This window comes from Salvelinus alpinus, chromosome 23 (assembly GCF_045679555.1).
Source record: "Salvelinus alpinus chromosome 23, SLU_Salpinus.1, whole genome shotgun sequence".
Taxonomy (NCBI): domain Eukaryota; kingdom Metazoa; phylum Chordata; class Actinopteri; order Salmoniformes; family Salmonidae; genus Salvelinus; species Salvelinus alpinus.
The window spans coordinates 1137892-1150054 of NC_092108.1; the positions used below are offsets into that span (position 1 = coordinate 1137892).

At 47.1% G+C, this 12163-nt stretch overlaps 1 protein-coding gene across 2 annotated transcripts in view; it reads right to left on the bottom strand.

Annotated features, from left to right (window-relative positions):
* The window catches only part of LOC139550043 (V-type proton ATPase subunit H-like), a 95290-nt gene that overhangs the window by 41150 nt on the left and 41977 nt on the right, over positions 1–12163 (bottom strand). For both annotated transcript variants that reach the window (XM_071360623.1, XM_071360621.1), the window contains 2 exons: positions 3855–3952; positions 2807–2999 (listed from right to left, as the gene is read on the bottom strand). In XM_071360623.1, coding sequence (XP_071216724.1) covers positions 2807–2999; positions 3855–3952 — 291 coding nt within the window. The remainder of the gene's footprint in view (positions 1–2806; positions 3000–3854; positions 3953–12163) is intronic.

Consider the following 12163-nt stretch of genomic DNA (forward strand, 5'->3'; position numbering starts at 1 on the left):
GTCACCAACAGGGTGCTGATACTGGAGCCACCAACAGGGTGCAGATACTGGAGTCACCAACAGGGTGATGATACTAGAGCCACCAACAGGGTGTTGATACTAGAGCCACCAACAGGGTGTTGATACTGGAGGCACCAACAGGGTGCTGATACTGGAGCCACCAACAGGATGCTGATACTAGAGCCACCAACAGACAACAGGGTGCTGATACTAGAGCCACCAACAGGGTGTTGATACTGGAGCCACCAACAGGGTGCTGATACTGGAGCCACCAACAGGGTGCTGATACTAGAGCCACCAACAGGGTGCTGATACTGGAGCCACCAACAGGGTGTTGATACTGGAGCCACCAACAGGGTGCTGATACTAGAGCCACCAACAGGGTGCTGATACTGGAGCCACCAACAGGGTGCTGATACTGGAGCCACCAACAGGGTGCTGATACTGGAGCCACCAACAGGGTGCTGATACTAGAGCCACCAACAGGGTGCTGATACTGGAGCCACCAACAGGGTGTTGATACTGGAGCCACCAACAGGGTGCTGATACTAGAGCCACCAACAGGGTGCTGATACTAGAGCCACCAACAGGGTGCTGATACTGGAGCCACCAACAGGGTGCTGATACTGGAGCCACCAACAGGGTGCTGATACTGGAGCCACCAACAGGGTGCTGATACTAGAGCCACCAACAGGGTGCTGATACTAGAGCCACCAACAGGGTGCTGATACTGGAGCCACCAACAGGGTGCTGATACTGGAGCCACCAACAGGGTGTTGATACTGGAGCCACCAACAGGGTGCTGATACTGGAGCCACCAACAGGGTGCTGATACTGGAGCCACCAACAGGGTGCTGATACTGGAGCCACCAACAGGGTGCTGATACTGGAGCCACCAACAGGGTGCTGATACTGGAGCCACCAACAGGGTGCTGATACTGGAGCCACCAACAGGGTGCTGATACTGGAGCCACCAACAGGGTGCTGATACTGGAGCCACCAACAGGGTGCTGATACTGGAGCCACCAACAGGGTGCTGATACTGGAGCCACCAACAGGGTGCTGATACTAGAGCCACCAACAGGGTGCAGATACTGGAGCCACCAACAGGGTGCTGATACTGGAGCCACCAACAGACAACAGGGTGATGATACTGGAGCCACCAACAGGGTGCTGATACTAGAGTCACCAACAGACAACAGGGTGATGATACTAGAGCCACCAACAGACAACAGGGTGATGATACTAGAGCCACCAACAGACAACAGGGTGATGATACTGGAGCCACCAACAGGGTGCTGATACTAGAGCCACCAACAGACAACAGGGTGCTGATACTGGAGCCACCAACAGGGTGCTGATACTAGGGCCACCAACAGGGTGCTGATACTAGAGCCACCAACAGGGTGCTGATACTGGAGCCACCAACAGGGTGATGATACTAGAGCCACCAACAGACAACAGGGTGATGATACTGGAGCCACCAACAGGGTGCTGATACTAGAGCCACCAACAGACAACAGGGTGCTGATACTAGAGCCACCAACAGGGTGCTGATACTGGAGCCACCAACAGGGTGCTGATACTGGAGCCACCAACAGGGTGCTGATACTGGAGCCACCAACAGGGTGCTGATACTAGAGCCACCAACAGGGTGCTGATACTGGAGCCACCAACAGGGTGTTGATACTAGGGCCACCAACAGGGTGCTGATACTAGAGCCACCAACAGGGTGCTGATACTAGAGCCACCAACAGGGTGCTGATACTGGAGCCACCAACAGGGTGCTGATACTGGAGCCACCAACAGGGTGCTGATACTAGAGCCACCAACAGGGTGCTGATACTGGAGCCACCAACAGGGTGCTGATACTGGAGCCACCAACAGGGTGCTGATACTGGAGCCACCAACAGACAACAGGGTGCTGATACTGGAGCCACCAACAGGGTGCTGATACTGGAGCCACCAACAGGGTGCTGATACTGGAACCACCAACAAGGTGCTGATACTGGAGCCACCAACAGGGTGCTGATACTGGAGCCACCAACAGGGTGCTGATACTGGAGCCACCAACAGACAACAGGGTGCTGATACTGGAGCCACCAACAGGGTGCTGATACTGGAGCCACCAACAGGGTGCTGATACTGGAGCCACCAACAGACAACAGGGTGCTGATACTAGAGCCACCAACAGACAACAGGGTGCTGATACTGGAGCCACCAACAGGGTGCTGATACTGGAGCCACCAACAGGGTGCTGATACTGGAGTCACCAACAGGGTGCTGATACTGGAGCCACCAACAGGGTGCTGATACTGGAGCCACCAACAGGGTGCTGATACTGGAGCCACCAACAGGGTGCTGATACTGGAGCCACCAACAGGGTGCTGATACTGGAGCCACCAACAGGGTGCTGATACTAGAGTCACCAACAGACAACAGGGTGCTGATACTGGAGCCACCAACAGGGTGCTGATACTGGAGCCACCAACAGGGTGTTGATACTGGAGCCACCAACAGGGTGCTGATACTGGAGCCACTATTTTTAGGGAAAATAGGATTTTGAATGGGACTGAATTGTGTGGTTAACTGTGTGTTGGGGCCATGGACAGTGGATGGTGAATTCATTATCTGACAGAGTCCTGCAGGATGTCAGACAGGGATAACTAGACAACTAGCTACAGTAAAACTACCTACTTACCATAACTAACTAACAGTACGGGCCTATAGGGAATAGGGTGCCGTTTGAGATGATGGGATTGACTGACTGGTTGTCCCACTGAGCAGCCTAACTAGCAGTACGTACCCTGAAGGCAGCCAGTATGATGCGCGTGACCTTCTCCTTGACAGACTCCTGCAGGATATCAGACAGGGCCGGCACCACGTTGTAACGGCGTAGCTGCTCACAGAGCTGAGAGCTGAAGGCCAGCAGCCACACACAGAACGCCATCTGGTACTGCAGCTGGAAACCACACTTGTTGCTGAGCACAGCCGTGATGCTAGAGGAGAGAGAACAGGGTCAGGGGTCAGGTGGTACAGGAAACCACACTTGTTACTCAGCACAGCCGTGATGCTAGAGGGAGGAGAGAGAACAGGGTCAGGGGTCAGGTGGTACAGGAAACCACACTTGTTACTCAGCACAGCCGTGATGCTAGAGGGAGGAGAGAGAACAGGGTCAGGGGTCAGGTGGTATAGGGGTTAGAAATACACAGAACCCCATCCGGTACAGGACACCACACTTGTCGATCACCGTAGTTTTATGGAGCATCATGGTTTTATTGCATGGTTTTGGTTATGGAGTGTATAGCTTGAGTTACAGATAACAGCAGTGGTTTGGCTAACTTCATCGTGTAGTCAAGCAGCATAAAGCATCCACTCCAACCACACTAATGATGTAAGGCTAACAGATAGAAGGTAGTAGTAATAGCAGTATGCAGTGATAGTAACAATGCTAACAGATAAATACATTCTTTAGTATTCAGAGACAAGTAGTAATAGTATTAGATGTAGTAATAGTATCCAGAGACTAGTAGTACTAGTATTATATGTAGTAATAGTAGCAGATGTAGTAACAGTATCCAGAGACTAGTAGTAATAGTATTAGATGTAGTAACAGTATCCAGAGACTAGTAGTAATAGTATTAGATGTAGTAATAGTATTGGATGCAGTAATATTATTAAATGTAGTAATAGTATTAGATGTAGTAATAGTATTAGATGTAGTAATAGTACCCAGAGACTAGTAGTAATAGTATTAGATATAGTAATAGTATCCAGTAGCTCACCATTTGTTAATAATACAATAAAAGATATAAGGTAGTATTAATATGTAGTAGCAGTATCCAGAGACTCACCAGTTAACCCCATCAGCCTCCACCCAGGCAAATCTGTACTCATTGACCCTCAGCATCAGCTGGAGGCAGCCTGCCACACACTGCACATACTGGGAGCTCTGGAGGGGGGAGAACAGAGACACACACAAAGTCTGGTCAGGGAAATGGGAAGGGATTTGAAATGACCTGGTCATCCATTCTGAAACAGTTGTGGTCAACATCACCAACCTCAATCAATCAATCAATCAATCATTATTTATATAGGCCTTTTAACAAAAACAGTCACAGTGAGTGCTCAACAGTAACTGGGAAGAGCGAGCAAAGAGCAAGGGAAGAGAGCGGGAAGAGGCAGCAGTAGCAGTAGTAGCCGCAGTAGTAGCAGCAGCAGTAGCAGTAGCACTAGCAGCAGCAGTAGTAGTAGTAGTAGCAGTACTAGCAGCAGCAGTAGACAGCAGCAGTAGTAGCAGCAGCAGTAGCAGTAGTAGTAGCAGCAGCAGCAGTAGTAGTAGTAGTAGCAGCAGCAGTAGTAGTAGCAGCAGTAGCAGTAGTAGCCGCAGTAGTAGCAGTAGCACTAGCAGCAGCAGTAGTAGTAGTAGTAGCAGTACTAGCAGCAGCAGTAGACAGCAGCAGTAGTAGCAGCAGCAGTAGCAGTAGTAGTAGCAGCAGCAGCAGTAGTAGTAGTAGTAGCAGCAGCAGTAGTACTAGCAGCAGTAGCAGTAGTAGCCGCAGTAGTAGCAGCAGCAGTAGCACTAGCAGCAGCAGTAGTAGTAGTAGTAGTAGCAGTACTAGCAGAAGCCTACACTGGCTTCCTGTTAAGGCAAGGGCTGATTTCAAGGTTTTACTGTTAACCTATAAAGCGTTACATGGGCTTGCTCCTACCTATCTTTCCGAGTTGGTCCTGCCGTACATACCTATACGTACGCTACGGTCACAAGACGCAGGCCTCCTAATTGTCCCTAGAATTTCTAAGCAAACAGCGGGAGGCAGGGCTTTCTCCTATAGATCTCCATTTTTATGGAACGGTCTGCCTACCCATGTGAGAGACGCAGACTTGGTCTCAACCTTTAATTCTTTACTGAAGACTTATCTCTTCAGTAGGTCATATGATTGAGTGTAGTCTGGCCCAGGAGTGTGAAGGTGAACGGAAAGGCTCTGGAGCAACGAACCGCCCTTGCTGTCTCTGCCTGGCCGGTTCCCCTCTCTCCACTGGGATTCTCTGCCTCTAACCCTATTACAGGGGCTGAGTCACTGGCTTACTGGTGCTCTTTCATGCCGTCCCTGGGAGGGGTGCGTCACTTGAGTGGGTTGAGTTACTGACGTGATCTTCCTGTCTGGGTTGGCGGCCCCCCTTGGTTTGTGCTGTGGTGGAGATCTTTGTGGGCTATACTCGGCCTTGTCTCAGGATTGTAAGTTGGTGGTTGAAGATATCCCTCTAGTGGTGTGGGGGCTGTGCTTTGGCAAAGTGGGTGGGGTTATATCCTTCCTGTTTGGCCCTGTCCGGGGGTTTCTTCTGATGGGGCCACAGTGTCTCCTGACCCCTCCTGTCTCAGCCTCCAGTATTTATGCTGCAGTAGTTTATGTGTCGGGGGGCTAGGGTCAGTTGGTTATACCTGGAGTACTTCTCCTATCTTATCCAGTGTCCTGTGTGAATTTAAGTATGCTCTCTAATTCTCTCGTTCTCTCTTTCTTTCTCTCTCTCGGAGAACCTGAGCCCTAGGACCATACGTCACGGCAAACCGGGCATGATGACTCCTTGCTGTCCCCAGTCCGCCTGACCTTGCTGCTATTCCAGTTTCAGCTGTTCTGCCTGCGGTTATGGAACCCCTACCTGTCCCAGACCTGCTGTTTTCAACTCTTAATGATCGGCTTTGAAAAGCCAACTGATATTTATTCCTGATTATTATTTGACCATGCTTGTCATTTATGCACATTTTGAAAATCTTGGCTCTCTCTAATTCTCTCCTTCTCTCTTTCTTTCTCTCTCTCGGAGGACCTGAGCCCTAGGACCATACGTCACGGCAAACCGGGCATGATGACTCCTTGCTGTCCCCAGTCCACCTGGCCTTGCTGCTATTCCAGTTTCAACTGCTCTGACTGCGGTTATGGAACCGCCACCTGTCCCAGACCTGCTATTTTCAACTCTTAATGATCGGCTTTGAAAAGCCAACTGATATTTATTCCTGATTATTATTTGACCATGCTTGTCACTTATGAATATTTTGAACATCTTGGCATAGTTCTGTTATAATCTCCACCCGGCACAGCCAGAAGAGGACTGGCCACCCCTCATAGCCTGGTTCCTCTCTAGGTTTCTTCCTAGGTTTTGGCCTTTCTAGGGAGTTTTTCCTAGCCACCGTGCTTCTACACCTGCATTGCTTGCTGTTTGGGGTTTTAGGCTGGGTTTCTGTACAGCACTTTGAGATATCAGCTGATGTACGAAGGGCTATATAAAATAAACTTGATTTGATTTGATTCAGTACTAGCAGCAGCAGCAGTAGTACTAGCAGCAGCAGTAGTAGTAGCAGCAGCAGTACTAGCAGCAGTAGTAGTAGCAGCAGTACTAGCAGCAGCAGCAGTAGTAGTAGCAGCAGCAGTACTAGCAGTAGCAGTAGTAGTAGCAGCAGCAGTACTAGCAGCAGTAGTAGTAGCAGCAGTACTAGCAGCAGCAGCAGTAGTAGTAGCAGCAGCAGTACTAGCAGTAGCAGTAGTAGTAGCAGCAGCAGTACTAGCAGCAGTAGTAGTAGCAGCAGTACTAGCAGCAGCAGCAGTACTAGCAGCAGTAGTAGTAGCAGCAGCAGTACTAGCAGTAGCAGCAGTACTAGCAGCAGTAGTAGTAGTAGCAGCAGTACTAGCAGCAGCAGCAGTAGTAGTAGCAGCAGCAGTACTAGCAGCAGTAGTAGTAGCAGCAGCAGTACTAGCAGTAGCAGCAGTACTAGCAGCAGTAGTAGTAGTAGCAGCAGTACTAGCAGCAGCAGCAGTACTAGCAGCAGTAGTAGTAGCAGCAGCAGTACTAGCAGCAGTAGTAGTAGCAGCAGTAGTAGTAGCAGCAGTAGTAGTAGCAGCAGCAGTACTAGCAGTAGCAGTACTAGCAGCAGTACTAGCAGCAGCAGCAGTACTAGCAGCAGTAGTAGTAGCAGCAGCAGCAGTACTAGCAGCAGTAGTAGTAGCAGCAGCAGTACTAGCAGTAGCAGCAGTACTAGCAGCAGTAGTAGTAGCAGCAGCAGTACTAGCAGTAGCAGTAGTACTAGCAGCAGTAGTAGTAGCAGCAGCAGTACTAGCAGTAGCAGTACTAGCAGCAGCAGCAGTACTAGCAGCAGTAGCAGTACTAGCAGCAGCAGTAGTATCAGTAATAGTGGTAATAGTAGTAGTAGTAGCAGCAGCAGTAGCAGTAGCAATGGCGGTGGCAGTAGTAGTAGTAGTAGTAGTAGTATCAGTAGTAGTAGCATCATCATCATCAAAATAAGTAGTTAGTAGTAGTAGTAACAGCACCGGTAGTAGGGCAGCCGCAGTAGCATAAAAAGTAGTAGTAGTAGTAGTAGCAGCAGCATTCATATCAGTATCAGTAGTAGTATTAGTAGTAGCAGTAGTAATAGCAGCAGAAGTAGCACGAAAATAAGTAGTTAGTAGTACCAGTAGTAGAGCATTCGCAGTAGCATCAACAGTAGTAGTAGTAGTAGTACCAGTAGTAGAGCAGTCGCAGTAGCATCAACAGTAGTAGTAGTAGTAGTACCAGTAGTAGAGCAGTCGCAGTAGCATCAACAACAGTAGTAGTAGTAGTAGTAGTAGTAGTAGTAGTAGTAGTACCAGTAGTAGAGCAGTCGCAGTAGCATCAACAGTAGTAGTAGTAGTAGTACCAGTAGTAGAGCAGTCGCAGTAGTATCAACAGTAGTAGTAGTAGTAGTGGAGGTAGTAGTACCAGTAGTAGAGCAGCCGCAGCAGTATCAACAGTAGTAGTAGTAGTAGTAGTAGTAGTAGTGGTGGAGGTAGTAGTAGTAGTACCAGTAGTAGAGCAGCCGCAGTAGCATCAAAAGTAGTAGTTGTTGCAGCAGCAGTAGTAGTAACAGTTGTCGCATCAAAATAAGTAGTTAGTAGTAATAGTAGTAGTAGAGAGCAGCCGTAGTAGTTGTAGCGGCAGCAGCAGTAGTTGAAGTAGCAATAGTAGTAGCAGTAGCATCAGTAGTAGTAGCAAAGTATTAGTAGCATCAGCAGTAAAGTAGTAGTAGCAGTAGCATCAGCGGTAAAGTAGTAGTGGTAGTAAAGTAGTAGTAGTATTAGCAGTAAAGTAGTTGTAGTAGTAGCATCAGCGGTAAAGTAGTAGTAGTTTCAGAGAATAAATGACCTGGGTAGAATTTCAAACGCATTAAAGACACCCTCATCCACTTCCCCTTGCCTTATGACCTTGGGGAATCCCCGTGGCCATCTTTGCCATTGGTCCAAACGATTAGCCAGTTAAGGGAAGTTGGCAGCGTAAGCCACTCAGCCACTCAACGTAAGCACTCGTTTGTGATCAAGTTTGCGAGTGTAAAAATCTGTTCACGTCGGGGCCTGAAACACCCCATAATTCAATTAACGGTGATTGTAAAATCCGCTAAGAAAAGTAATCCAAAACATAAAACCAACATTAATATGGAGAAGTCAAAATACAAGTGGAAGTAAAAACGAATGTAAATAACTGAAATTGTGCTACTAATACACATGACGGCACAAACAAGTATCGTAAAAGTAATTACGTTTTTGTTCGGTTAGCTTTTGGAAACAGCTAGCGCAGACAACTTTTCCTGACATCACACTTCTACATTGTAATTTTCAATTTACCTGATGTCATCTGATGGCTAGCGAATGCATTGTCTTCTAGCCAAGACATGAAATGATTCATAATTGACAGTAGAGCTTAAAAAGCACACAACAGCCAATGATGGTTCCATGATGACTGAAAACAGAACTGTGGGACGAACGAGAGACACATTTCCAGGCATGGGCGGTCCATTTAAAAGTAATTCATTCTTCCCTTGCCCTGCAAAAGTCAATTCATCATACGTCATGATACGCCCTCAGAAGTGTTTGAGGGCTGAGGGGAGAGGGTGTCTTTTACATGTTTGGAACACAGCTCAGATGTGTAAAAGCCCCAAGAACAAGATGGCCGCCTGGTTAATAGTGTAGGGAACATGGTGGCCTGGGTAACAAATAAACCTTAATTTCCTCTCATTCTCTTCACTTAGAGAGAAGTGCTTCTGTTCAAGCCAGAGAAGGGCTGTGACGGTCATGGAAATTTGGATGACTGTAATTGGCCAGCCTTGATAACAATAATTTTTGGGACACATTTTGTCCTTTCTGCTCCTGACTGCATGTGCTGGAATAGAAATAGAATGGCAGCACATGCACAGAACATGCTGTTGCGCAGCAACTCCATTACTTCCTGAAGACAAATAATGTATACAAAACACTTCAGTCTAGTTTTAGACCCCATCATAGCACTGAGACTGCACTTGTGAAGGTGGTAAATGACCTTTTAATGACGTCAGACCGAGGCTCTGTATCGGTCCTCGTACTCCTAGACCTTAGTGCTGCTTTTGGATAATGCCGCTGGAGCCTGCTAGCCAACTGTGCCATTTTGTGTGTTTATATCCACAATTTTTATTTTTGTAACTTATTTTGTACATAATTTTGCTGCTACAGTCTCTTATGACCAAAAAGGGCTTCTGGATATCAGAACAGCTATCACTCACCTCGAACTGGATGAAGGATATACAGCTTGTCAGAGACCAGGCCCAAATCCCTGTCAATCGCGTGAAGAAAAGACGTAAATACAGGGGGCGGAAATCAGGGTGCGTTGTGAGAATTTTTTGGCGAGTGGGCAACCCGCCTCTCCCATTCCTTCTATTGGCCAACGTGCAATCAGTGGAGAAAAAAATGGATCATCTCCATTCGAGACTATCCTACCAACGGGGCATTAAAAACTGTAATATCTTATGTTTCAACGAGTCGTGGCTGAACGACGACACGGATAATAGACAGTTGGCTGGGTTTTCTGTGCATCGGCAGGACAGAACAGCTACATCTGGAAAGACGACGGGTAGCGGTGTGTGTCTAATTGTCAATAAAAGCTGGTGCGCAATGTATCAAGGAAGTCTCAAAGTATTGCTCGCCTGAGGTAGAGTACCTCATGATAAGCTGTTGATCACACTATCTACCAAGAGAGTTTATCTTTATTTTTCATAGCCGCCTATTTACCACCACAAACCGATGCTGGCACTAAGACCGCACTCAACGAGCTGTATAAAGCCATAAGCAAACTGTCATGCCCTGACCATAGAGAGCCCTTGTTTCTCTATGGTATAGTAGGTCAGGGCGTGACTAGGGGGTATTCTAGTTTATAATTTCTATGTTTTCTATGTTGGTGTTTGTGTATGATCCCCAATTAGAGGCAGCTGGTAATCGTTGTCTCTAATTGGGGATCATATTTAAGTAGATATTTTTCCCACCTGTGTTTGTGGGATATTGTTTGTGTGTGTTATTTGCACCACTTATGTTACGTTTCGTTGTTTCTTTATTTGTTTTGTTCAAAGTTTCACTTAATAAAATATGTGGAACTCAGAGCACGCTGCGCCTTGGTCCGTCTCTCCACACATCCGTGACACAAACAAGAAAATGCTCATCCAGAAGTGGCGCTCCTAGTGGACGGGGACTTTAATGCAGGCAAACTTCTCCCAGCATGTGTGGTGGATGAATCAGAATTAGTTGGGTAACATAAGTAATTAAGATGTCATATCTGCATAATATTCTTATGTGATATACTTTTTATTAGAATGTATCCCTTTGGAGGCTTGTCTTTTACATGTCTCTGGTGCTATGCAGAATATCAGAAAGGGAAGAGGACAGGATGGAACATTGTCTTCATATGTGAATGTATCTGTTAAACCATGTGAAGGGATGGCGTGATTAAGGGGGAACCAATTACTTGTCTCTACAATGTCTGTGCGCAAGTCACTCCCCTCAGTGAGCTTGTCCAGGAATGGGGTCAAGAGGGGGTTTACTTGAGTTGACAATTGAGTTATGCCTTGGATGAGGTAATGTTTTTGTACTATGAAGTACAAGGAACGAGATTAGAACCTCGTTTTAGAGACCAAACTGAACGATAATTTATAGCGAATGCTATCTGGCTATGGGATACTCCTCTCTCAAGTAAAAGTCTTTCTTTGTGAACTGTTCCTAAGATCTGTGGTTCGCCATGTAAGTTGACAGGGGTGTATCTTGGCTACTGTAGGGACTCTCAGAATTCATGATAGACACTGAATTGATCTGAGAGTCAAAGGGCTATTGTAAAGCTCATATTATTAAAGATGAAGTTCAAGTATAACTCTGACTGGTGTGTGGTTTGTAACTCTCCTAATTTGGTAATAAATGAAATTGCCACAACACTTGTTTCTCCAAACAAAGGCATACAAAGCTCTCCCTCGCCTTCCATTTGGCAAATCTGACAATAATTATATCCTCCTGATTACTGCTTACAAGCAAATATTAAAGCAGGAAGCAGCAGTGACTCGATCAATAAGAAAGTGGTCAGATGAAGCAGATGCTAAGCTACAGGACGTTTTTGCTAGCACAGACTGGAATACGTTCCGGGGTTCATCCAATGGCATTGAGGAGTATACCGACTCAGTCAATGGCTTCATCAATTAGTGCATCGACGACGTTGTCCCCACAGTGACCATATGTACATATCCCAACCAGAAGCCATGGAGAACGGGCAACATCCGCACCGAGCTAAAGGCTAGAGCTGCCACTTTCAAGAAGCGGGACACTAATAAGAAATCTATAAGAAATCTCGCTATGCCGTCAGACGAACCATCAAACAGGCAAAGCGTAAATACAGGACTAAGATTGAATCCTACTACACCGGCTCTGACGCTCGTCGGATGTGGTAGGACTTGCAAAATATTATGGACTACAAAGGGAAACCCAGCCACGAGCTGCCCAGTGAGACGAGCCTAACAGACGAGCATATGCTCGCTTTAAGGAAAGCAACACTGAAGCATGCATGAGCACCAGCTGTTCCGGATGACTGTGTGATCACACTCTCCGTAGCCAATGTGAGTAAGACCTTTAAACAGGTCAACATTCACAAGGCGGCTGGGCCAGACGGATTACCAGTTTGTGTACTCAGAGCATGCGCTGACCAACTGGCAAGTGTCTTGACTGACATTTCCAACCTCTTCCTGACTGAGTCTGTAATACCTACATGTTTCACGCAGACCACCATAGTACCTGTGCCCAAAACCTAGAAAGCAAAGGTAACCTGCCTAAACCTGCCTCGTAGCACTCACGTCGGT